This window comes from Mixophyes fleayi, chromosome 4 (assembly GCF_038048845.1).
Source record: "Mixophyes fleayi isolate aMixFle1 chromosome 4, aMixFle1.hap1, whole genome shotgun sequence".
In the NCBI taxonomy this organism is placed as follows: Eukaryota; Metazoa; Chordata; class Amphibia; order Anura; family Limnodynastidae; genus Mixophyes; species Mixophyes fleayi.
The window spans coordinates 286,844,685-286,872,538 of record NC_134405.1 but is presented as its reverse complement, the minus strand read 5'-3'; the positions used below and the strand labels follow the sequence as shown (position 1 = coordinate 286,872,538).

The 27,854-nt window shown below is 37.7% G+C and overlaps 1 protein-coding gene across 1 annotated transcript in view; it reads right to left on the bottom strand.

The window, feature by feature from the left end:
• SLIT3 (slit guidance ligand 3) overlaps positions 1-27,854 on the bottom strand; it is a 488,331-nt gene that overhangs the window by 29,283 nt on the left and 431,194 nt on the right. Inside the window, exons 25-29 of the mRNA XM_075209818.1 lie at positions 25,804-25,967; positions 19,678-19,802; positions 8,055-8,152; positions 6,191-6,330; positions 659-752 (exon numbers count right to left, since the gene is read on the bottom strand). Coding sequence (XP_075065919.1) covers positions 659-752; positions 6,191-6,330; positions 8,055-8,152; positions 19,678-19,802; positions 25,804-25,967 — 621 coding nt within the window. The remainder of the gene's footprint in view (positions 1-658; positions 753-6,190; positions 6,331-8,054; positions 8,153-19,677; positions 19,803-25,803; positions 25,968-27,854) is intronic.

The window sequence follows — 27,854 nt, the reverse complement described above, 5'->3', positions numbered from 1 at the left end:
CATCTCTCTTTTAGCATTTCATTTAAAGCTGTATTCCCTATTACTTTCACTTACAACATTAACTATACAAAAGGCATTGCCGTAAGTTACTCCACCGAGTATAACGTGCTAAGGCCCGATTATGCTTGATTACCCATATATAACAGAGTTAATGGGGAAGGAAATTCCCGATTACATTACAAAATGTATTGCATCTGAAAGAGAGACGTAGCAGCCAAGTGGCGTACGTAGCAGGGTGTCCCAAGATAGGATGTGAGCTGACCACATGACAGAGTTCCCTACACTACCGCAATGGTGACACAGTATTTGGCTCCCACCCAATTTTCTTATCAATTAAAAAATCTAGGAGAAATATCCCCTCATATTCTACAAAACAAAATATGTTTATTGTGCGTTATTTATAAAAAAAAAAAAAAAAAAAAAGTATAAATTTGTTGGACCAGTGACACTACCAAGCCTTGCCCAAAAGTGGGAGAGGGTGTATGGTTTACTGCTATTTAAAATTATCAGCTAAATATTTATTTATATTTGGTTAAATTTATGGAACATGTATTTTATATAGACATCACTAGTTTTGTTTTAAAACAAAAAATAAAAAACCATGGTAGATTAAAAGCACTACGTGTCAAATTCATTTTTGTCTCAATCATTTACTTACCTGAACCCATTGTCAGCGGAGATACATTTGGAATCATGTTGACACAGGGTCAGCTCAGAAACACAATGGTCAATAACTTCATCGCATAATTCGCCTACAATCAAGACAAACACATTGTATTTATAGATGCCATATTTAAGCAATAGTCTTAATAACATATAACTGAAGATTAAAGTTACATCTATTAAATTATGATTACCCAGCTGTTTTTTTAGATAAAGGAAGACTTGCAGTAGAAATGCTTAGTAACTATGCATTAAAGGGGTTTGCCCACTTCAAAATAACCCCTGTACTAAATCCACTAGCTTCCCAATAATAATATCTCAGTAGGAGTCCACCCATGGGAGCCCCACCATTCTCCCTATTTAGTGGGGTTCCCAGCTCTCACATATAGCCAGAACCTTTATTATTAATTATTATTTAAATCAAACATCATTCATTTTGGAGAACATTTGGGAGGGGATACAGAAAAAAGAAAGGAAGGGAAGGGAGTTCCAAGTATTCAATAATATTTTAAAATGGTTATATCAAATGTTCAGGCTTACGTGTGACAACTAGGGAAAGAAATCAGGTGCTAAAAAATAAGTAAAAAATAATATCAATAATATATAAAGAACCACCAAACCTTACTGCAACTGCATAAGGAAAGTGCTCTTCCCACAAAGGATATAACCAAGGAAAAAGTACAGCGCAAAACGGGTATAGTGGAAAAATAAAATATAAAATATATATTATATATAATTAATAAAGGAACGAACAGCGCCATATACAATTTTATTTTATATACTGTTTGCTCCTATATTAATTAATTACATAATATATATTTTATTTTTCCACTATACCTGTTTTGCGCTGTTCTTTTTCCTTACATGTGACAACTGAATCATGGTCTACATTAGCATCTTAATGCCAGTATGTCGGCAGGTAGATAAGGGGGGAGGGGGTGGACATTAGGTCATTTAGGAAACTAAGGAGGAGGGAGACAGGAAGACTGGGGGTGTTGGTAGACGGAAATTATGGGGACATATTGGTTTGCAGAATAGCACTGTAGACGAGGATAGAGAAAAGACTCATTATTTCATAATGTTGAAGAGGTGGAGGCCTTGTGATAAGAAAACCATGCTGCCATGTACGGTAACATTCATTTGGGCTATCGTGGCCTCTCACTTTTTGTAACTGTTGGAAGTTTGACAGGTTCCTAAATGTTCACATGACATGATGTAGTATCACAGGCTCCTCATCCCATACCATCAACTAATTTAAGCAATACCCAAGTCATTCTAGCTGAAAGGGTGGGGATACAGTCATCTAGCTGATTTTATCAAGAATGGTGTATGTGTTAATAACCAGTGGTGAAACTACTGGGCCCCCCTCCCCCTCTGCAGCCCGCTGCACCCAAGCCAGGCCTCATAGCATTCCTTGATGCACTGTCTCTGCTCAGTGGTGCCTGCAAGGTGAGCGTATGCACCATACTGGGAGGTTACTGAAGCATCGCAAGGCCCACGCCCAAGTCTTCTATAGGGCCCGGCATTATTCTGCCCCTATAAATAACAGTAGATACTGTAACATTGCAACTATTTTTTATTTTTTTTCTAACTTAACTTGTACTATTAACATTATATTTTTAACTGTATGGAAGGTACACTTAAAGTGCTCAATGTATTTACTACTACAGTGCACACCTTCTCCTAATCAGCTGCCACTTTTTCCTACCATATGACTGTGACATATCAGTATATTACATATTCCGGCCCTGCCAGGGGAGGGCTGGCAAATTTTAGCCCGGGGGCGAGTCTCAATTCAGCAGCCTATTAGGAACATTTTAAAGGATAAAAAAATGCAGATGGCCCAGCCCAAGGTAGACCACTATGGGACCGGCTTGAGGGGCACATGCCCCCCTGCTCCCCAGCCAAGCCTGCCCCTAAATGCTGCTGACCTTTTGTTGCACCTTTTAAATAAAGGATTATAATTATAATGTTGTCGTTATCAAACATATCAGCCAGTGGCGGAACTACTATTGGTGCAGCAGGTGCTGTGCACTGGGGCCCATGGAGATAATGGGGCCTGCAGTATGGCAGATGCAGAGGGCCGGGGGCCCTGGTTCCCTCCTCCTCACATCGGGGCCCACAAATTGCTAGTTCCCTCTGATATCAGCAGTAGCTTAACTATAACTATGACTCCCAAAAGCTGGAAACAGGAAATCATGGAGTTTGCTCAGTCAATAAATTCACTTCCTATATCCCTTTGAATACCAAATTCGGCATTGTGATTTGTACATTGCCAGTGACCAAATCTGTGAAAATCCTGGGGAATCAGTCTTAGGAAAACATAGTCCATCCATGTTAATGATGTGCACTGTACTAGTGGACTTTTATAATCTACGATTCCCATCATAATATGTCTACTAAACTTGGCTATGATGCTTTTGTTGCATTTATTAATAGTTTTTTATTTATTAACAGTTACATATATAGCGCCTACATATATTACGAAGCACTTTACATATTTAATCGTTCACATCAGTCCCTGATCCAGTAGAGGTTACAATCTATATTGCCTACCACACAGGGAATCACACTAGGATTAATTTTGTAAGAAGCTTATTAAGCTACCAGTATGTCTTTGGCGGGTGGTAGGAAACAGGAGCACCCAGAGGAAACCCAACAACAGAGAGGACATACAAACTGCACTCAGATAGGTCTCTGGTTGAAATCAGACCCAAGACCCCCCAGCTGTGAGGCAACAATGCTGACCACTGTCTGTGCCAACGTTCTGTCCAAGGTTATTAAATAGTTATTAATTTAAAAAGCCCAAAGATTAAGAACAGATGGTGAGAATAGTCTACATTGAAAAATAGAGACACATCTTTAAAACCTGGGACAGTTAGCATTAGTACTGCCACTCATATGTGTTCTAAGAATGTATGTTATTTCCCTGACATTTACAAACAGCTTTTCATTAACAATATTCTAGAAATAGGTTAATCAATGCGTCCAGAAGTATCCAAACTTAGAACAATAACAATTCTCAGTGAAGAAGGTTAATAAACAGACAATACAATGAAAAGCATAAAGCTCAAGGATGGGAACAGTGAACTGACTTTCAGCCATCTGGCTAACATTTCCATCTAACAGAGAATAAAGGAAACAATTGTCAAATAGACAATAGCTGTTTCTTTCACCTGCATCATTTCTGCAAAATATAGTTTGTTATAAACTCATGTATTTATACAACAGTTATGTTGTGTAATAAATGCCTAATCATTAGCCTGGCTATATCCAGCATAAACTATGTAGATTTAATGAAACATAGCATGTTAAAACTTTCAATTGTCCATGTTGGCCTAGGGTGGGGTGAGGGAGTTTGAAGCGCAATTCACAAGAAAATAGTTAAAATATTAATTTAACAAACAAAAATGCAGAGGTGAACCAGAAGTGTGTTCTGGAATGTACCTGAACACCGTGATTCCCACTGGTAGCACGGTGGCTAAGTGGTTAGCACTTCTGCCTCACAGCGCTGGGGTCATGAGTTCAATTCCCGACCATGGCCTTATGTGAGTGGAGTTTGTATGCTCTCCCCGTGTTTGCGTGGGTTTCCTCCGGGTGCTCCGGTTTCCTCCCACACTCCAAAAACATACTGGTAGGTTAATTGGCTGCTATCAAATTGACTCAAATTGTCTGTCTCTGTGTGTGTGTGTGTGTGTGTGTGTGTGTGTGTGTGTGTGTGTGTGTGTGTGTGTGTGTGTGCGTATGTTAGGGAATTTAGAGTGTAAGCTCCAATGGGGCAGGGACTGATGTTAATGAGTTCTCTGTACAGCGCTGCGGAATCAGTGGCGCTATATAAATAAATGTTGATAATGATGATGATGGTAACCAATAAAGGCTTCCAAAGGGACATCATATATTCGCTTGCACCAGGTGGAGTATGGATGGCTTGTCTATCGGGTGGTAGAGAAGGGAGGGGTCTTTAAGGTTTGTCTGCTTGCTTGCACCTGGGAGGAGTGGTTTGGATGTTGTCTGCAGTTAGGGGAAATACTTGTGCTTTGCTGGCTGCTTACACAGGGGGCACAAACGTTCTCTGCATATATTAGTAGTGAGCACTTAACTGCCATCATGTGTTGCTATTAAATGTAGTATCCTTTCAGACTGAAATCATTTTTGGGTGGAATATCTTGCACATGCTGCTAAGCGGGGTTCTGCTAGCTACTGCCAAACTTTTTTTTTCCCAGACAGACACCAGGAGTGAGCGAACCCAGTAGACTGCAGCAGAAACAGCTGCAAAAGAGGAAGCAGCCAAACCCTGTGAAGGCCGGACCATAGGTAAGAAGTCAATTTCAGTTTTGAGTGGAACTATCCTTTAATTTATTAATTAAATATAGCATGGAATGTCATGTAACATCTAAATAAATGAAAGAGTATTTCACAGAACTAAATCAGTAAATCTAAAAATTTAGACAAAAGACCAACAACAAAAAAACTTGCTAACTTATCATGACATTTAAAAGGTGTGCATTACAATTGGCATTATAATTGTATGCTCAAGATGTCAACAACCCACTCCATGAATCAACCTCTGCATTTCTAATCCTACTTCCTAGTGTTTGGTCTAATAGGCTGGCAGAGGAAGGTTTATGCCAACGCTAGCCTGGAAGATCTAAAGAGGTATATCATTAAGTATATATCACCACGTCCAACAGAACTTTCCTCCAATATTCTATATATGGAATTTGGGTGATCTGGTTACTGTTATTTCTGCACTTTATAGATTTACTGTATTTAATGTAATGCTACAATAGTAGAGAATTATAAGGGACATATTCAATTGTTAGTTTTCCGCGCCGTTAATACGGTAATAGGTAGCTGGATTTCAGCTCGCAGCTCTCTGAAATCCAGCGAGAAAATTACCGTATTAACTGTTTTTACGTGCACTATTACCGTATTAACGGTAATAGTGGGACGAGCGCAAGATTTTCGTCGTTTCCTCCGACAATTGAATATGCCCCTAAGAATGGTTAGTACCACAACCTTGGGCCTGGAGCTTCCTCTGGTGCAAACATGTTGCAAAAAGTAACCTTTGTGAACCAATGGAATAGACTACCACATTGGCATCTAAGGATGGCATGACAGACTAATATTAGCAGAGCCCTGGGTGATCTGGTACAGAGCAGTGGTTAAAGCGGGCTGGTATACGGTGGTATGCCATAGCGCCATTTCTCCTACTGCCTTCATTGTAAAATTCCAAATTCTATTTCCATTACATTCTCCATACTGCTTCTTCTAAATTCCACTTTACCCACTGATATAGAGGATGGGGAGAAGTAGGTGAAGGAGGTGAAGGGGAGTCAAATTGCTAAAGTATAGTCCGAGATACGTTAGTCTTTCCTGTCACTGCACTTGTTTTATGCACATATAAGTAGGGTAGGCTTGGACATCCACTGCGGCACTACCTTCACCTTCAACGGGCATTAGAGCAGAGGAGAAGAGGCGTAATGATAATTGATTGTCACTACTACTGCACAGCAATGATCCATACCTGTGTAGTTGGGTGGACAGAGGCACACATAATTGTTGATTCCATCTATACAAGTAGCATTGTTCTCACAGTCATTATCTTCACAGTCATCTGGATTTATCTCACACTTTTCCCCTTCAAATCCCAGTGGACAAGAGCAGCTACGTAATGAAATAAAGGAATACAAATCAAAGCATTATTCGGCTTCCACTCACTATAAGGACATGATGCATCATCCTGAAATGAACAGCCCTGATGAAGAGGGATTGATCTCTACAAAGCAATGGGTTGTTTATCACTGCCTTTCAGTGCTTGGTACTTCTAGTTTAATAATGATAAATATACTTTTTAGATGAGCCCTCCAATCTCTATGCAATATACCCTATTTAGAATTATCTTTATTTTCTACAAATTATCAATAGAACTTAATGGACATTCTGTAGCAAGAAACTTTTCTCCCGGAAAATTTTGATTTACTAAATTGAGCTTACATCCTACCTCTTAATAATAAAGACAGTGGCATAATACTGGGTTGGATTTAAGAAGCAATATCTTGCACATGGGCTGTTCTTGTCCTTGTTTTATTGAACAAATAGACATCACTGCCATTGATTTTATACAAGTGTTTCAGTACAATATTCCTTTAAATATACCGGGTGTGAAGGTGTGAGCCTGGCAGTGACATGTGATTTATTGTCTTCCATTAGGACTCTTGCTGCTATCAGAATGTGCTAAATGATTTCATTTACTTTCTGGTAAACAGAGGAGACTGCTTAGATTTCTCTGGTGTCCATGAATGATTAACAGCTACAAACCTTAATTCAATTACAGCATGCATGCTAAACAAACTTTTACATTTTTTACAAGATTTAATCAAAGTCATTTCTTGCAAACATGTTATGTCGATTTCGCTAGACTTAAGAAAGCAGAAACAGCTAATCACACTATTTATTAACAGATTAGGATGTCCTGAATCGGCACACATTTATTTTACCAAATACACATTATTCAAGTCAAGTATTAATTTCATTTACATTAAACTATACAGAAATTTGTATAGCTTGATGGCTATACATAATTTGATGGCTTGTAAAGGCAAGTTTACCTTTACAAGCCATCGCCCCTTTAAATTTTCACTGCAAAGTCGCCGATTTCCGGCGACTTGCAGAAATCGGATATTCATACATTTACCCCTTGGACTCCATCAACTGCTGAATTTACCAGATATCAAGGGTTTGGATTTCAGGAGTGGTGGAGATTTATCTTTTTCACCCAAGTATAGGGAAAGTATCTATCCACTTATAAAAGTTCCTACAATATTCTATTCTCTGGTGGAATAATTACTGGTCATTTTCAATACGGGGGGTACTTAAGGACTAGACATGAGATACCCTATTTTAGAGCACACATGCAGCTGCTCTGGAGTGGTTGTTGAACTCAAACTACATAAACTTTTTAATAACTGGCCAAGTGAGGAGAGAAAATATTTTACTTATGGAACTTGAGAAACTCTGACTATATCTATGAGTAATAACAGTTTAGAGCAAATATATTGTGCAGTACAATTTAGCTTCAAATGGCCGGGCAAATACATACGTTTGAAAGCTCATGAAATAATGAAGCAGGGCTTTAGAGACATGCTGCATCATTACGAAGGACTGATGGCTCATAGCCAGGACTACCAGAGGCCATGTCTAATGACACAGTCTAAGCGACAATACTGAGTTTATGTAATGTGTATCTGTGAACTAATGAGTAGTTAATGATTCAGGCTTCAGTTCATAGCTAACATGGGAATTAATTCTTTAAAAGAACTTCCTACCTTCCTTATACATAAAGATTACATTCAAATTAAATAATTACAACCCAGGCATGGTTAAATTACCTGAATCCATCTTTATTGGCGTCACTGGTGTGGCAGGTCCCTCTGTTCTGGCATGGATTCTGAATGCAGCCATTGATGGGAATGTCACAATCTCGGCCCTAAGAATTAAAAAATTGGACGGTTTTCTTCTGGACATAAAAACGGTTTACTCTTGAAATTGAAAAAAGGAATTGTTCATCCCATCGCGCAGCTGTTATGGCTATTGCTAACAATTAACTATTAATAACAACAACAACATGGGCCCTAACACTCCATATGGTTAAAGATGACTTACTGTCAGTATAAACAGACAGCGGTAAAAGAAGAAAAACAAATGGTTTGCTATTGAGCTGCAACACATGAGCAGTTCTGTCACTCCTTACACCATTAGGTGTTTTGTGCTACTACAGATTTTCCTGTGGGCCCTATGATAATATATACAGTCCTTCACATGATACCACTCACTGGGATCTTCTAAAGCCAATATTTATTCTGCTATATACAGACTTCCCTATATTCCACTACATATAGACTCTCCTATATTCCACTATAGACTATACTATTCCAGAAAATGCAGAATATAGCACAGAATGTTAAAGTAAAAGCATAAGTTAAAGACCGTATCACCGGAAGTTCACAGCTCTGTGAAACATTGTGTTCCACTACAACTTTGCTCATCTCCGATTCCACCTATATACAGTGATACACATATGGGCATGGGGCCTGATTCATTAAGGAAAGTTAAGCAAATTGAGCAAGTTTTCTGGACAAAACCAGGTTACAATGCAAGGGGTGCAAATTAGTTTATTATTTTGCATATTCAGTAAATACTGTCTGTTTATTTGATAGCTTATTTGTGCACTTAAATTTAAAGTTGATCTAGGACATTTCCTACTCCAAATATAAATTTGCCATCACATTTTAAATTTACCTCCCCCTCCAATGCAACATGGTTTTGCCTTACTTACCTTTGCTTAACTTTCCTTAATGAATCAGGCCCATAAACATTACTGGAAAATGGCGAACTGATGGAGTAATTAATATGGAAAATAGAATAAAATAATCCTTTTCAAATCAGTTTCAAATGTAGCAAACATTTTATGCATTTTAAAGATCATGAACTCCAATACTTAGATGTGAAAAGCTGTGCTGTGTTATTAGGAAATAATTTGTGGGGTGGGTTTATTAATGGAAGACTTTCAGCTGAATCCTGTTCAGTTACTAACAATTGAAGGGGCCATGAGGGTGAAGACAATCTCTTTAGTCATATACATTTTTACATCTGGTGGTATGGTCATCCAAGACAATCTTGTCTAAATGTCTGAACTTACATAATTCACCTTTCAGAAAAGGAAATATACCATGTACATTCAAATGTGTATTTGTTGTTCCATTTCAGTAGCAGATCTAATACTGAATAAATAAAGGTAGCTTCTAACAGCTCATAAACCAGGTACTATTTTCAGCAGTAACATGGCTAAGACCGCCAAGTGAAAAGTCTCATAAACCAGACTATCCAGAGGGACACAGAGATCTATTTGATTGTCCACTGCATCACAATCTTGGCCTCAAAGCAAAAACGTCTCTGAAACAGATTGTGTTTCTGAAATGCTGAATGCACTAAATGTAATGTATTACACAACACCAAATTAGCCATTTATCCAATGCCTAAAAAGGCATTTTCCTCTTGTAGTACAGTAGATCTATTTCTGCAGACACTCTGCCATTATCTGCTATAATCATTTCTGCCAGCCTAACTTTATCTGGCATGAAATCAAGCAAGAACCTAGAATGCCAACTGCACTTTTTAAGCAACTTTCTTGTCCTTGTTAATAAATCATGACTTTCTGCTTGGTAGTAATGTAGACCTACTTGGCACTCTTAAGCCTCATTTTTATTTATATCAAAATGATTTATGGCCACCTAGAGTATAATACATTGTCCTTTTATCATTTTATCCTGTAATACAGATCTTGGCTGTGGAAGACAGGATTTTGCGGGGATGTCGGATATTATTAAACACACTCTAGTATAACTTGCAGTGATCACAAGTTGATGGAAAGTCATATGTGAAGTTTATGATTATAGAAAAATTATGGAAATATCTTCCTTCCTCTAATGTATTGTGGTTGTAAAACATAGGAAAAAAGATCCCTGGTCCATTCATCTATGAAAACCAGTACAAATTATAAGTAAAAAGGGAATGTCTCCTGGGAAGTGTGTGCTTCCCTGATTTTGAAAATGAATTACTGAGGTCAACTCTCTGTAGACTATAAAGAAAGATCACAATAATGTATCACTGCTGGGTCTGTCCAAGGTTGATTTTGTAAAATATATTGGGGCAGTTAACACAAAACTCCATATAAAACTTGGATGTTATTGGACTGATAATTATCTTTTTAAAGGACCACTAAACCCAAAACTGAATATTTGTAGATATAAAGCCTGAATGCAAAATACATTGTCCTGTGTCACCCCGATACTGCTCTGCAGCCTGGTCAAAAAGCAAAATACAGAGTACCACTTCCCACCATTATTCATTACAGCTAAATGAGAATACATCTAACATCAGTAGAACATTGTAAACGGATCGGATACAGATATATCAAGCTATATATTAAGCTGCTGTCACATAACTGGCCTTGCCCCTATACATGAATCCACCAATCCACGCGAGGCCCTTCTGCAGAGTAAGCCAGCAATACCTGTTACTTACACTCTTATCTTACGGAATGATGTAACATAAAGCATCACCTCCCTCTTAACACCTACTACATATGGGTGAAAAACAGTACAATGGACACACAAAGTATGAACATTTCAGTTATTTCTTGTATATTATTCAGCTGAGTAATAAACAATCTCTGATATAGATTAATGTGAAATAGTATTATCACTTGCTTCTAAAGATTGTGGCTGCCATCATGGCATGCAGGGCCAGCTTATGGGACCTCAACACACTAGTCACTGCCCTCCTTAGGGGACCCTCTCAGGTGCTGCATCCCTAGGCTCCCTGCCTCTTACCTTGTGTGGAACACCTTCTGCTTCCTTGTAACATACTGGGAAAATGGTGCTGTGGGTGTATGTCTGCCTGACATAAGGCTGACATGAATCTGGTGTATATGCTACAATGGGAGGGCTGGACAATCTAAATTGGTAATGATTGAAATTTTGCTGACCTAAATTGACTTTTGTATTCTGCTATTCTCAACTTGTTTTTGAATAAAAATAACCATTCTGGAGATAGGAAGAGTCATATGAACAAAAAGGTTATTGAAACTTGGCTTCTTGTGTTGACTATATACAATATTAAAATTACACATTAGTGAACCAGCTGAACTAAAGCAACACAATCAGAGTTAAGTTTCTGACATACAGGGAAAGCCTTTTACTTACAGATACATACATACTTTTTATTTACCTACGAAATATACCTCTCTGACTTACTCTATGACTTACTACTGTCATTTTCTCATTCAACTACTGAACACTGGTTGTCAGCTTTGGAGCAGTATAACAAATTGAAGTTAGAAAATTAGACATATTGGCTGGGCAGGTTCTACAGTTTTCAAAAAAGATTAATTAAAGCTAAAGTTGAAAAAAGTATCAAATACCGAAATTTTCTCATGAATGATGTTGTGCGACGGAACAGCTCATTATGCAGAGGTGCAAAGTTTTGACGATAGAATCTTTAAAATTTCACTTTTGCTTACCCATTAACCACATTTTTTGTGACATTTATAGCCTACATTTATAGAGCTGGATGGACAACAATGGTTAATTCATTCTGCTCTGTAGTGTTGTCCAGGTAGGAATGAAGTAGGACAGAGGGACTAGCTTAGCAGTGAGTAATAGATACCGCAGTTAACATTCATACAATGTAATTGCAATTGATTTGCTGTACTGGAATTAATATTACTAGTACACTTGTTTCTTCCTTCATTTTTGCCTACTGGCTTGTGGTCACCTATTAATCATTGTAAGGATCTGTCCTGTTGAATTTACTAATTCTCTTTCAACTTTATAAGGGGTTGTACATTCTGTTGCACTTGCTGGTCTGGTTGTCAATACTCAGACTGTGTGTGCACACAGCGTACTGCAATTTAGTAGTACTTACAGTTTAGAGCAACTCTACAGTATCAAAAGTTCATACAATTTACAAAGGAATCACTATATTGGTTATTCATTTTTTCCCACAAGCTAGTGGACAATACCTATTGGTCACTGTGAGAATTGCTCTGTCCTTGTTCTGTGACATTTTATAATTATTTGTGTTTTCTAAATATTAATTGGGCGATATTGGACAGACATTGTTCACTGCTCCAGCACATGGATTAAAATGTAAGCAATCAAAAGCCATGATGAAGCAGCTATACTGGTACTTTGATCAGTCGTAGCAGAAATCTATCTTGCAGAAATGAGTCACAAAAGTTGAGTGGGAAAAACCAACTTACGCACGCGAGGCATTAAAAAAATAAAAGGGCCACCATTCTCCTTCCATCGGTAACGTTCACACTGACATTCAAATTCTGGATTTAAAATGCGTTTGTAACAAACATTAAGCCATGTAAGCTGATGTGCCAATAAATATGAAAGACGATAAATATACCAAATAAGACTGTAAATAAAATGTATACATGTTTAACTTGCATAGAGATGCAGTGTGTTCTTGTTCCTTTATAGAGAATTTGACACAGTTCAAAGCAATTAAAAATGTACATTCATCTCAACGGGAGAGTATCGTCAACCCAATGGGCTAAGATATGCATTTCCGCATACGTTTGTGACAAGACAGTAAGTTATTTTGCTGAAGCCAAACACACAATTCATTTTAACATGCAGTAATACCAGTGTGTATGTAGCCTTAGCAGCACCTGAATATCTGAAGGATATAATGCCCTAATATAGTGTTAATATTGGCACTAGCTCAGAGGCAGCAAAAACCAGAATGATGAAGATGCTGATAATGGATTGGTTAGTTTTCAGTTATGCCACCAGTTTCTATCCCCAAGGCTGGCATCCTCCTCTTCCCCCAGTATAGATCACTGCTTCATCTCCCCCACACAGTTCTGCTTGGTGTGATACTAATGTTACTGCTACTGATTCATTGTCTGTCATTGATAACAGTGATGATGACCATGATATAGCCGTATAGCCTTAAAATTGGTCATTGTATTTCTAGTGGTGACAAGTGAGACTCAAATCAAGCAATAGTGATCATTGCTATGGACATAGAGAATGGGATGAGATCAGCAGATACAAAGTAGTGTTGTAGCTGAAACTTATGCAAGAAATATTCTTCAAATCAAAAACTTATCTATATAATCTTTCAAAAAATAAAAAAAGAAAAGAAAAAAGTTTTAGAAAGCAAGGCAAGTACATCGAAATCCAACTCAACTGCAACGTCATCTGTTTAACGGTGCACGCAAAGTAGTAAGGAAACTCACTTTATTTTATATACACAGAGTAGAAATACAAAAATATTCACCTATTTTGTTTTTTAACATCTTCATTTGTTACATCATAGATAAACTCGGATTTATTTGGGAACTTGACAATGAATGAGACAAAATCTTCTGTAATATCAATAAAAACATATATTTTTTTAATTAGTTATATTGTTGGGGTGATTAATTGACCAGGTAAGTTTGCACTTTTCTCTCCAAGGCTGGAAAACATCCACCGTCATCCACCCAGCCCTACAGTGCTTCAAACGTGCACAACATCTTCAGTTACTGTCATACTTTTAAAAGCTCAGTGTTTCCTTTCACATTCTTATACAGGTGGATGCTTTGAAAAGCTAACTAAACTGATCAGACATCTTCCTTGGAATGGAAATGTAGTACAGCTGCATCAATTTGTCTATAATGCATAGTTAAAATAAACTAAAAATGGGAAAAATAACAGAAAATGACAATTGGCCAACTAGTAGGATATTCAGATTGAGAAAGGACTGTAACCTTATGCCAGATTAATTATGTAAAAAAGGCAGAAAAGAAAAGCAAATGTGGCAGCAGGACGGAGAAATGTGCAATATTCCCAAGTTAAAACTTCCCCGCAACAGTATAAAAACTGTGCTCATCCCTACTCTCACACTTTGTTATTAAAAATAATTCTAAATGGTACAGTAATTCAATCATTAACCTAAAAGTACTTTGCAAACAATGTATAGTAGTGGAAAGCTACCAAAATATGTTTAAAAGGAAGAACAATTACATGTACTTTTTCAACATATAAGTGAGTGGGATTTCCATGTCTGGGATATTGTTTTTCAACTGTTGTTTATCAAAATTGCTATCTGAATTGATAATGAGAAACAATGCAAAGCAATGTAGTGTAATCAGCATTTTAAATCAGATACCCACTGGCAAATGTATTAGACTGTTACTCAGATTCCAATGCTGGCATACACTGGTGGATGAGGCTGTATGCCAAAAACTTCTTAACAGTTTGGTGCAGCTTCTGTTTTTAACTTGTTGGCTCTACCGAGTATGTTCTGGCCAATGAGCTGTGGTAGAGATTAGTTTATGTTTATAACATAGTTAAAAAGTTCCTCTGGACAGCTATACTATATGCCCCCCTGTAAGAGGGTTTTCTACATCTTTCTGCAAGTTCTCGAGCGTCAGGGACTTCAAACAATTAGATGTGGGGGTCTAGAACCAAATCATGACAATTTATTGGAACAATGCAGATTTCAAAGCTCAAACGTGTCCTGGGGTCTGCCTGTACTTCCCTATAGGAGATGAATAGGATGGAGTTTCATAGAGTGAAGACTCGCTCCAGATGTCATATGGTTGTGTATAAAATTAAATTAACAACAATCCTTGATGCACATTTCATAAAACATATTGTCACTTCTTTTTTTCCATGGTATATAAATCTTCTTGCTAAAAAGATGAATTGTGCCTTAGCTTTGAGATAAAGACTATATTGACTATGTGTACATAGTTGCCAATTATTAAAAGGCGTTTCTAGGGACACTGTTGATTTGCTGGTGCACCTAAGTACGTCACACTTGATACTGGAATTTGGAGCGCTTTAACCCTTACATCATGTCATGTGTCCTCAATTTGATTATAACATATTTCTTTGTACCTAGAAAATTAAAAATAAATTGCAAGAATTGCCTCAAAGAGCCAGAAAAAAAACACATTTTATTGTGCTGTTTCAATATTGAAAAATAGTTTCTGGACAGTTGGCAGTTATGTAACCAAGTATCCTAAAACAGTAATCCTTTGAAAAGAATGTGTTTTCTAACATTAATCACTATGGCAGGATATAGAAAGAAGCTTGATAATAAGCATGTTTCTTTGGTTTGTTTCTTCAGGCTGCTGTTAATAATTTACATTTCTGCATGGTCATATGAATACCATGGCAACCACAGTCACATGACACATGATATAGTATCACATGCATGCTTACCTTGCTATTTAAAGAAAGAAAGTGTATGTGTGAGATAGCTATTTTAATTAAATATACATTTGAGCATTTTCCTTTGTGCATTTTAAACTTGGTTGTGTTTCATTTATACTTAATATATTGTTAATCAGGAACCTACCCGAGGAAAATCTGTACCAAATCTTGCCATGTCTAAAATTTAGTTCTCAAACCAGATACTGGTTTTTTTATGTTTTAAGCAGTGGGTTTAACCTGGTGCTCTTTTGTAATAAAGAAAGCCAAAAATGATCTATCTACACCATAGAAAATGCCCTATTGAATATAAACTTTGATGTAAACTAAATATAATGTACGGTATTGAAGGTTTTAATTTTTTATCACATGTTACATGTAATTATTTAAAGCTCTAAAAAATCTTTTGTCAACTGGAATTAGTAGTGGACAAAACTGGTGCTACACTCACCCGTAGATGGCACTGCTACACTTCCTTACATACAAGTCTTAGGAAAATTGGAAATTATGTTTTAAATGAAGATATTATTGTATCGATGTGAACATTACATTTCAAAGACATGTATTTCTATCTCTCCCCAACAATATGTTAAATAGAACCACATTTTGAAACACTGGCCACTCAAAAAATCATTTATTTTGTTTAATGATTAAGTTTACCAGAGACCTTTAAAGTTTAAATAATTTAATGCAATAGATATTATTTGTATTTCAGAAGAAATATCCAAATAGTATGCAGGTAGTGGCGGGGCAGGGACAAATGACAGGCAATAGAGGCAGTTGCCTTAGGTGCCAAAACAATTGCAGTCCTCCAAACTGAAGTCTTGTTAAATTGAAAGGTGCTTTTTTTACAAGGGAGTAAAGTGACCAAGACAATTCGGAGAGCAGACAATAATATCCTGCGTTCTCACATAAAGTAATAAAATGAGGCGGAAGAGCACTATTACACATCTGCTCTATGAGCACAATGAGAGTGGTCTCTAAAAGCAATGCAGCTATACTATGAAGTAGTGTAGAGAACAGTATAATGTCTATGCACATACATTCTAACCCGACCTTTGCGTAACCATACAGTATTATTATAATTTAGTATTGTTTATTTATATGGCACCAATCATATTCTGCAGCATAGTACAGAGAATATGTAATCATTCCCATCAGTCCCTGCCCCATAGGAGCTTACAGTCTAAATTCACTAACACACACACGCATAGACTACAATCTATCCTGTCAGAAGCCAATTAATGTACCAGTATGTTTTTGGATTGTGGGAGGAAACCCACGCAAACACAGGGAGGACATACAAACTCCACATAGATAGGGCCCTGATCGGAAATAATCTTATATCCCCAGTGCTGTAAGACAGCATTGCTAACCACTGTGCCACCGTGCTGCCCCTAGGCTGATAGAGTTGCACTTTGGTTATCTCTACCAGAATCCTTCCTTCAGTTACTGTGTACTGTATATCTGGTCTTCAACGTATGCAAGTGTTAATACAGCTTGTGACGCAGATGTTGGTCTGTGTACTAATATAAAGCACATATTTTCTGTACATAGACATCTTCTAAAAGGCGGAATCTTTTGGAATTGGTGATGTAACTATCCTCCCTAATCTGTTTCTTCTGCTGAATGCATTTATGGAACACTTCAACTATTTCCTATTCTTTTTGTGTATACATTTTACGGCAAATGAGGGGACAACCTGGATGCATTACATAAATTGGATTCTTTTACAATACATTTTTCTAACTTGTATATGTAGTATAATCATTCAGATCAATAAATATAAAGCAAGGAACAAGTGAATTCAAGAATATGACATATTCTCTAACATTTGATATGTATATAAATGTTGGATGCTTTTGCATTCTTAGATCATTTAAAGACTGAATGCTATTTATTTAGCAGTTTACATTAAATTGCTCATTTCTGCAACAGGAGGTAATAAAGTCCAGATATACCATAATGCTGTATGTTAGGTATTTTCTTTTTAACTTCATTGATGTGCTCCTCTACGCAGAATTTCCCAAAAACTAACATCAAACAAGTAAAAACAAATGCTCAGAGAGCAGATTTTGGACAATTTATAAAGGTCTTGGAATAGCTTCCATATGGGCAGACTTGTGTGGGGCTGCTTGGTGAGTAGGAAGCAAGACATTCTTATTTAATTAACCTGGTTCTTTTAAAGAGCAACTTGGTACACCTCATATGGTTTACATTTAAATCTGACAACTGTAGTTTTATTCAAACACTCCTGCTTATGAATCATAGACCAATCACGTTGGCTGTAGTTTGTATATTAGATGGTAAGTCACCAGCATTTAGTACTTTGGTGGTTACTTTCAATGCCTGCAAGTAACATTGGCAAGCAGCAAGGGACAAATGTAAGTGGTATAGCAGGCAGGATGAATATCCTGAATATTACTAGAGACGAATAAAGAGCTTAAATATAAAGAGGATTTCAGTTTAAATATCATTACACATTAAAACTAATTTGTGATTTTGTGCTAGTATTTTTCCACCTACTTATGAAAATGAAATGACAAATGGGTGTCATTATTCTGTGTTTTAAGTGTGCCAACTGATATTTTCCCTAGACAGACCAGTTTTAGAAGTGTATTAATCAAAAAAAGTGTTTACGGTGTGTTTAATTAGACATCCTTTTCTCTGCATCACTTCACATAATTGTTTTGTCATAATATCTGGCATATTTACTTATGAGTAGAGGTAAGCACATTTTTCAAAACTGTTATGTGGAATATTTGCATAATTTCATATTTGACTGTGTAATGTTCACTTTTTGCCAGTGGAATTTGGCATTAAGGGGCATATTCAATTAGGTCTGGAGATTGCGGTAACACTACGGAACGTCCGGCAAAGGTACTACGTGGTACTACAAGAACGCCGAAATCCGCGTTGTTGCGGTATCGTATTACCTTATGTAATTCGCAACCGCGATCTCCAGACCTAATTGAATATGCCCCTAATTGTTCATAGTCCTTTCCGAGCCACACAGCAAGTAAACAGACTCTCATCGTCCCAGCTCTATTCATACTCTACGAATTACACTTACTTGCCTACATATTCCACCTCCAAGTGCAAGTGCTCGGGGCATAGCGACGCAGTTCACATCATCGCGGTACAGCCCCCCAGCTGTGCAATGCCACAATTACCGTCACTGGGCAGCAGGGGGCGGGGCCATCACATCTGTAGCTAATCACATCATCGCAGGGGATGGGACAGTGGACTACTCTTCCAGGAGTCTGGGGAACTCCCCGAAATTCGGGATTCTCAAGGACATTCCAGGAGAGTAGGCAAATATGGAATTCCATGACGTGAAAGTACAAATACAGTACAAGATGACCACTCCATGGAATGGCAAGGAAAACTTAACCTCAACTTTGCTCACCTGTAGTCTAAAGCTACTTTAATCACTAGTAATTTCAAACCTGCTGCCTTAGAGATAGCAGAAGAAGAAGAGTGTATGCAGAGGAATGCATACTGTCCCTGACCCACTAAAGAGGACAATCAGATACTTGTACCGTTAGTTTCACCCTGCCAGGTGAGGTATCTAACCAATGATAAAATACAGTAAATACAGTAAAGGACTTGTATTTTACTTTCTGCTTATTTTAATTAAAATAAAAATGTCCAAACAAACGTCTCCTGCTAGAGCACAATATCCTTACATGTGAATGGAATTTAGCAGCACTTATTTTGCTTCAAGTGTTTTCAAAAGGAAATGTGGAATGCCAGAACCTCTTGGATTGTATTACCTTTTCTCTATTTATGCCCCTTCACAATGTATTTGCTTTGACCTTGGTGGTGAAATGCCCTTACCTGCTTTATGTATTTTCTAGATTGCTTGAAAGTTAATTTATGAACATTTCTAAATCTGACATACAAAAAACAACTGCTGACTGACTGCTGACTGATGTGGTCACGTGACCTCGTACACAGTACAATGTTTTCGCCAGCACAACTGGAAGTTATGAGCTGTAGTGTGCAATTATGTGAGTTTTCAAATATTATCTGCAAATATATTTTCCCATATAATTGGAGATCTTAGTACTAATTGTACTACTAGAATTTATATACTTTTTTTTTACAAATATGGACTATTTCTCAGGGTGATCAGTACATTAACATGGATAGACAGTGCCTGAAAACAGCACATGCCAAATCAATTTTCACTTAAGTAAGCAGGTAATACATTTTAAATACAATGAACTACCTTGAATCCATAGGGGCAAGTACAACGATAGGATTCCAGAACGTCACTGGTGCATGTCCCATTGTTCTTGCAGGGATTAGAAAAACATGGTTTACACTTTGCCACAATGTTGATGTCTACTGGACCTGAAACAAGAGAAGTCAGAGAGAACTATTCAAAACCAAACAAGTAAGTTTTCCATCCACAAATACATCAGGACAGTTACTGTTGTGTTTCTATGATGTCTGAATGTTTTTGTTAAATAGAATAAAATATGATGTATTATGACAATACACAGCGGCACAATGTTTGTTTGTTTTTTTTTTTTTTTTACTGTTTATAGGTATTCAGGCTCATGAACAATAAAAGTACAAGTCTGGTGCAATACTCTATTCTCAAAAAAGCTGTGGTCGGCCCCACAACTAAACAGGTATCACACACACATGGGCAAAATTAACAAAACTATTCTGCAAAAAATTCAGCTTGTTCCTTATATGAGCACCAAATTTTGCACGTTTTGCCGGTGGAAATTGACCTTAAGAATTTGGCAGTACGGTGGCTTAGTGGTTAGCACTTCTACCTTACAGCACTGGGGTCATGAGTTCAATTCCTGACCATGGCAAGCTGCTGGTCTGTAAATAATTAGCTGTTTGCATCTGCACTGTATTTTCTATATCCTTGATATCACTGGTTGAAGCTTTCGAACGGCAAGCCCCTGATTGTTATTTTTTGTTCACAATGGGAAACAGGATAAATGGCTTTATAAGTCTAGTGTTAAAGGTGGGAATTGGTTTCTTTCACTCAGACAGTAACATTTTCAAGATTAAATATGGTTTTCTTTATTAAAACCAGTATAATCTGAAGCATGCGCACGATGAACTAAATCATTGAACAGACCAGCTGGTCTCCTGAAAGTACAGGCATATTAATGCCATCAACAATAATTAGAACTTAATTATAATTATCCTTTCTTACATGTGAATTAATACATAAATGGAGCCATGTTACATGCACCTTTAATTAGATCTAATACTTTAAACTAAAAGCTGTAACAAAGACAATAACATTCTTGTTGTGAAGTTTCACCTAGGTAAAACCAATTAAACATGTTTTCAATCATGAATACATTTTAATCATGGCATAAAAAAATACAAGCAATGGGTCACAATATATGAGGCGCACAATAAATACAAAACTTCTCTTTAAATTGAGTATTAAAGCATAGTTGCCAAAATTTGTAAACACTTTTAAGGGACACGTTGGTGGTGCGCAGGCACAGCTAGACAGGTCACATGACATACCGTTCTGGTGGACCATAGATTAATCTGCATCATCTCATCTTCAGTTTGACTATATCATCATTATTTTTATTTCGGATAGTTATTCAATAAATATCAATGTATAATGCCCAGCACATATAAGGGTTAAATCTAAAAGGCTGAAAAGTGATTTATTGCGCAGTTGAAAAATCGGGACATTTCTAGGGTCAAATCTCTAATACCTGGGGCTGTCCCTGGAAATTAGGCAACTATGGAGCTGAACTGGCTAAAATATTGTTCAGGGTCAGTCAGTATGTTTGGCAGGATATGAATTACAGATGCTGGAGCCAAACAATCTATTCAGTGTGGAATATGCAATCAGCTTATCTTTCATGTGTTGTCATAACCTATATTATTTACAGTTCAGGCGTTATTGGCTGCCAAGTTGTAAGTGCCCATTATGTTTTTATAATTTGTTATATTAAACTTTAATTGCTTGTGACACCGTGATACAGCGACTACAATTTGATCAACAATGCAGCTCTGCTCAGCTCCAAGCTGTTATTAGAGGATTGGGATTCTTTTGGCTGTTTTTCCTTTCTTTTGCCTATTTCAATAATATTTTATGATCTGCTAACTCATCTGCCATTCAGTCCTTTTCATGGTGCATCAAGATGCACATAGCAGCACATAGGGCGGATTCAATTAGCTGCAAGGTTCCATAGGACACAATTTGTTCCTATGCAGAAATACCACAATTACGCTACAGAAAACATTTTGGTCGCACATCTTTGAGGTACAGGCAAAAATGAGCAAAGATCCTTACCGGACACATCATACAAGGTCCCTATGGTACCAAATTGAATCTCCACCATAGAATTTCATAAGATTAGTGTGCCGATCTGGTGGGAGCAGTGTCCTGCCCACTTATGTCATTATGTGAATAGGGGAGGTGGTGCATGTAACAGAGGCAGTGTCATGACGTGAAGAGGGGTATGGAAGAATACAGGAAGCTGCAGGGTCCCCCAACAACAGTCAGTGGCGGTGTGAGGGGTGGAGCAGGTACACAGTACCGGGGCCCCGAGTCTGTCTGGGTGACCTGTCCTGCCTGTGTAGTAGGAGGAGCCACCAACCTGGTATGACAAAGCCCACCTTTGGCCGCTATGGAAGAGGTCCCAACAAGTTCCTGTATCCGGGTCTGAAATTCCTCTCGGCATCCCTGCATAGAGTGTGCGAAGCCTACTCAATAGTTTTACTAAATAATCAATAAGTATTTAACTTTTATGCCTTTTATTAACCCACACAAAGTGAGTACACCACCCCTTTAACAAAAATGACAGGACCTACATGATTCTTTCCTGTTTACTATATACTGTTTACTACTATCCTAATACGTCATTACAATCCAGTAATGTAAGTTACCAGATATTTCTCAATTTGCAAGAAATAATACTTTTTTAGACAACAAAGACCCAATGTTTTAACTACATTACTGTTGCTGGATCTTAACATAATCCATTGTACAAAGCCATGGCTATTATCAAACACTAGTATACAGAGCCCATTAAGCTGCTGGTCTGCATGCTGCAGGTAACACAGCATTGCCAAACAAAAAGATCAATTGCAATTTCCTGTGGCAGCGAGGTGAGGAAGCGGGACCTGATTTATTATACATTCTACCTCTTTATCTGCAATCACATTAAAACAAAAAGATGTGTGTCTACAATATCAGGGCCGAGCTGACCTCCTTCATTTCTTCTAACAAGATAATGGAAGCCCAAGATAGTCGTTTGGCTCTGTTATGTGTTTGGTTATGCATAGCACTGAATGAGTGTTCTTCCATTCACCCATAGGTGCTTTATTTCAATCAATTTTTTAGCTCATGGAGTCAAATCTACACTTGGAGATCATAGAGGTTCCAGACCCCTGGTTTTCAGTTTATAAAATGTATTTTTATATATTTCATTAAAACAAGCAGCAGTTTATCCCCTCGATAATAAAAAAGTACTGCAACACTTTGCTTTATAGAGCATTTTATATCACACTGTTAAGTCAGGGATGTACACTTTCAATACTAATGAGAAAAAAAGTTACATTGTAATAAAGCCTAGTTAAACTATAATAAATATCAGCTTATTTTTTAGAGTACTCTATTGACTTACGTCTGCAACATAATAATGATGTACTCACATACCTGGAATAATAGGACCCGTAAAAATAATATATAGCTGACATCTGATTTATATGTATTTTATTGTTGGTTTAATTAAAATATTTATGCCTTGATATCTGCTCTGTGAAGCAGACTGTTTTAGAGATATCCGAATCATCCCTGGAATGGGGCAGCTGAGCAGATTAATGTTAAATAGCTTCTTAAGTGTTAATTTCAGGGAGATGTACTTTCTACAGACACAATTTTAATTTCCTGCATTGGCTTTGGAGCGGGATATCATAAAATATAAATGAAGTAATTGCAATTTACTCTTAGGCAACCAGCTAAATGATTCCGGATGAATGGGGATTTAAGGTGAATGTCAGCAAGTGAGACAGAAAAGGCTTCCACGTGTAGGTGCCAGCTTCTCTGGGAGCACTTTCTGCTACAAAGGGTTCACCTGTGTGTTCTGACACACAGTACAGTTTGCCAACTGGAATAAAAACAGATAGGTAGTTTCATTTCCATTAGCACATTGATAGGCTGTGTGCCTCACTCCTCATACATATGACTTTCAAGTCTCACTTATTGGGAGCTAAGCTGAAGTAATGTGTTTATACTCAGAAAACTAGAGCAGTTACATTGTGGCAATAAAGAAGTAGCAATAGCTATAAGGAACTCTTTATTACACAGTTATAGAAGTTCTCAATAAATTGGCTGAAATGGAATAACATGCAGCAATTTGATAGATCCATGTACCCTTTACGGCACATAAAGCAGTATGTACTGCGCATAATATTTTATTGAACCATTCTGTGCCGTCCTGATTTTGCATGGTTAGTAAGAAGGTGTAAGGAAGTACAGGAGAATGGACAACATAATCATCATCATTTATTTATATAGCGCCACTGATTCCACAGCGCTGTACTCTCTCTTTCACATCAGTCCCTGCCCATTGGAGCTTACAGTCTAAATTCCCTAACATACACACACAGACAGAGATAGAGACTAGGGTCAATTTGTTAGCAGCCAATTAACCTACCAGTATGTTTTTTGGAGTGTGGGAGGAAACCGGAGCACCTGGAGGAAACCCACGCAAACACAGGGAGAACATACAAACTCCACACAGATAAGGCCACCATGCTGCCCATATCACAGCTGGTCTCAAGTTGGTTTAAAACGTGATGTATTATACAATCTAAATCAATATATAGTATAAACATGAAGTGTATCATCAGCAGCGTTTAATTATAAAGCACATCAAAACTCTGCTGCGCCGGACAGCGAGTATAACAAATAATATATAGAAACAGAACAAATACATACAAGATTGAGGAAGAAAGTGTGGGTGTTACCTAGAGGGCCCTGATTACAGTTTAGATGGAGAAGGCAACGCTGACACAATAGGAGTTGGCACCACGTTAGTCGAGATTGGGATGGTAGCACCCAGAAGTGTATTACTGCAGTCAATTGTGGTAGAATTCCTTGGAACTTTAGGTTCTTATTATGCATCTGTACTTATGTATCTCTAGCCTCGAAAGGCTAGTTATTATTGAAGATATATATTTCTCCCCCCCCAATAAAAAAACACACTCTGGGAACATGCCGACATGGATCAAGGTCCACCAGGACTGCGATGTGCAGGACTTACCTACATGCACCTGTTTGACAGCAACAAGGGCGCACGCAGGGGGGGTTTCTGGTTCTCCGCGAAGAACAGTGTCCCTACATAGCAGCAATGTACTATACAGCAGCCGCGGCGCTGTCAAAGAAGCATCCGTTGCGGTGCTGTATTGTAATACAGCACCGCCACGGACGCTTCTTTGACATCGCCGCGGCTGCTGTTTAGTGCAGTGCCGTCAAAATGGAGCTGCTGCGCATGCGCAGCCGCATGTGCAGCAGCTCTCTTTATATGTTTTTTTTTTATAAACAGGCTAAATATAAGCAGTGTAATTATGATACTTAATTGCAGTCAGTTGAGGTATAGAAAATTTGGTTAGAATACATATAAAAGATCAAAGGTGTAAAGTATATAAGGCCTTGCACAAGGGCATTCATTTCAAACATTTAAAGCCTATTAAAATTATTAGTCTAAAAATGATTTATAAGGACTTGTACACACAATGTTTCTAACAAGCATAACTTTGAATTGTTTTAGTCAATTACTTGTTGATTGCAGCATTCAAAAGCACTAATGCTTGACAAAATACAATATAGGAATGATCATTAAATACATAGTACACTATGCTACAGGTAGGCTGAGAATACCATTTTTATGCTCTGTATATGCTTTTAGCTGGCATTGCTTATAATCACCCATGATTACAAGCCCTAAGGAAGAGAGAGTATGCACCAGATTGTCATTGTCATACACAGGGGTGAGGGCATGTACCTGGGCCTTTCTTGGGGACACAGGAGTGGCAGATTATAATGGGAGTGGCAGATTATAATGGGCTCATCTGCACCTCCATCTGAACTGGATTATAGGTGGAGAAAATGTGGGCAGGTGACTACATGGACCAAGAGCTTCCTATTGGTCCTCACAGTATCACCCTCCAGCTTTTGCCTTGAGCTGGGGGAGGCAAAAAGTTGCTGCATCAGGGTCCAAATTTTCTCTTGAGGACCGCGGCCCTACACAGAAAAGCCCCCTAGTACTTGTAAAAATAATAATGACTCCATTTTGTGGATAAAGACAAACAAGGATTGGTACGGTCATGCAGACAGAAGACCAGTTACCTTTGCACTGAAATCTTTGTGTAGGAGTAGTCAGCAGGAGTCGATCAGTCATGTCCTCTGGGCCGCTACACCGTGCTATGCCAGGCTCTTTATATCCTGCTTTAACCCATTCAGATAACCAACGCAAGTTGCAATCACAGTACAGTGGGTTGGTACCAAGAGCGCTGAAAATAGTAAAACAGCACCAGATATTTTACAATTCACTCCATGTATTCCTTTTCTATAACAGAGAGAAGCGCTCAAAGCCTCTTTATGCTAATAAAATTCACATTGGAAAAGAGAATGACAATACCACAAATTATCACTTTACTCTAACATTAAGTAATGCAATAAGAGAATAAAGGAAAGTACACGTTAATAATACATTGTTAATGTTTTCTTCTTATTGGATACACATTGGTAATGGTTCAAATGTTCTATTAACAGAGAAGAAAAAGAAAATTCTGCTAATGAATAAAATGTAGTTGTATACCATTACCGAGATGACAATACATACGGAGAGGCAGAAATATCTATTTGAGTTAAAGTGCCAGATGTATATAATTCATTCACTAACTGATTAAAATAATACTAGTAAAAATTATACCTTTATTCAATAGGATCAGATTTTCCCCATTAAGTGCACTAAGCAGATATAATAAAGTTTGTCCACTGGATAAAAACCTCCAACTTCTCTCACTGAAATGGCATAAAACTGCAGTTCTATGACAATGATCTCTCTATGAATCACCAGCAGCACATTCTGGTAAAGGTATTCTAACCTGTACCGGCTCTGGACAATGTGTTTCATGTGTCCCTGTGTCCTTCTAGACTGGAAGATCTTTTACACAGGGTACCAATTTCCAGAGTTTGATCAGCTGTTTTTATACAAATCAAGTGTAATATATACAACAAATTATACAAGGTTGTGTGTTTCTATTATCGACATTGTGGCTGTTTCCCTTTTACATAAAGCTTTGTATAATATTCTAGACTCACATTAGCAAATTGACAATAACTATATATTATGTTTTTTGCACATAGTAGTGAGGAATGCGTTTAGGTTATAAACCTCAGTAAAAAAAAATTAAATGTACAAATTTGGGAGTTCATGATATTAAAGAGATTAAAAATGACAATAAACTTCCTTTCGCTTTACTAATATAACGAAGGGTCCTGGTTGCTGGAGCCCACACATTTCTACTCACCCCAAATGGCTAGTAATGGCTGCTTCTCCAGACATAAAAACCTTTAGAAGTTTATAAAGCATTGGGTGGCTGGCACAGCCTGTCCAGATAGCTACATTGACAACAGTTCAGTGCAACCAGTGTACTTTCACATTTTTAGGATTAATTTTCCCTGAGGTTCTTTTAACTTAATGTGTTATGTAGAACAGGATTTACTCTTAGCCACAAAATGAAAATACCTCGGGGAGCCCCACCGGGAATTGAGCAAAGTTGTGACAAAACGAGGGCAAACAAGGAACTTCACACCTGGCTGTTTAAGAGAGGTGCGAAGTACCGGTAATAGACTCTTAGGGCTAGATTTACTAAGCTGCGGGTTTGAAAAAGTGGGGATGTTGCCTATAGCAACCAATCAGATTCTAGCTATCATTTTGTAGAAGGTACTAAATAAATGAAAACTAGAATCTGATTGGTTGCTATAGGCAACATCCCCACTTTTTCAAACCCGCAGCTTAGTAAATATACCCCTTATAGTTCTTTGCTGCTTTTGCTTCACCAAAATGCAAAATTTATAGTCTAGGAGTAGAACCGAGACGACGGTCAATTCATTCTGCCATGTGGTGATGTTGGGGTAGGACTGGGAACGTATCAGGCCAAATTCCACATACAAAACTTGCAAAATTTGGGTTAAAATGTGGAAAATGTCACTCCACTCTACTTCCAACCCACATAGTTATTATATCTCATTTTAACTTCTAATAATTTATATACAGCCATCACCACATATTTAATTTGGAACACTTCTTACTGGTAATAACCACACCAATTGTAGACACCACAGATGCATCAATTAAGGACTCCTGGTATCAGCTCACAAGCTTCTGGGTG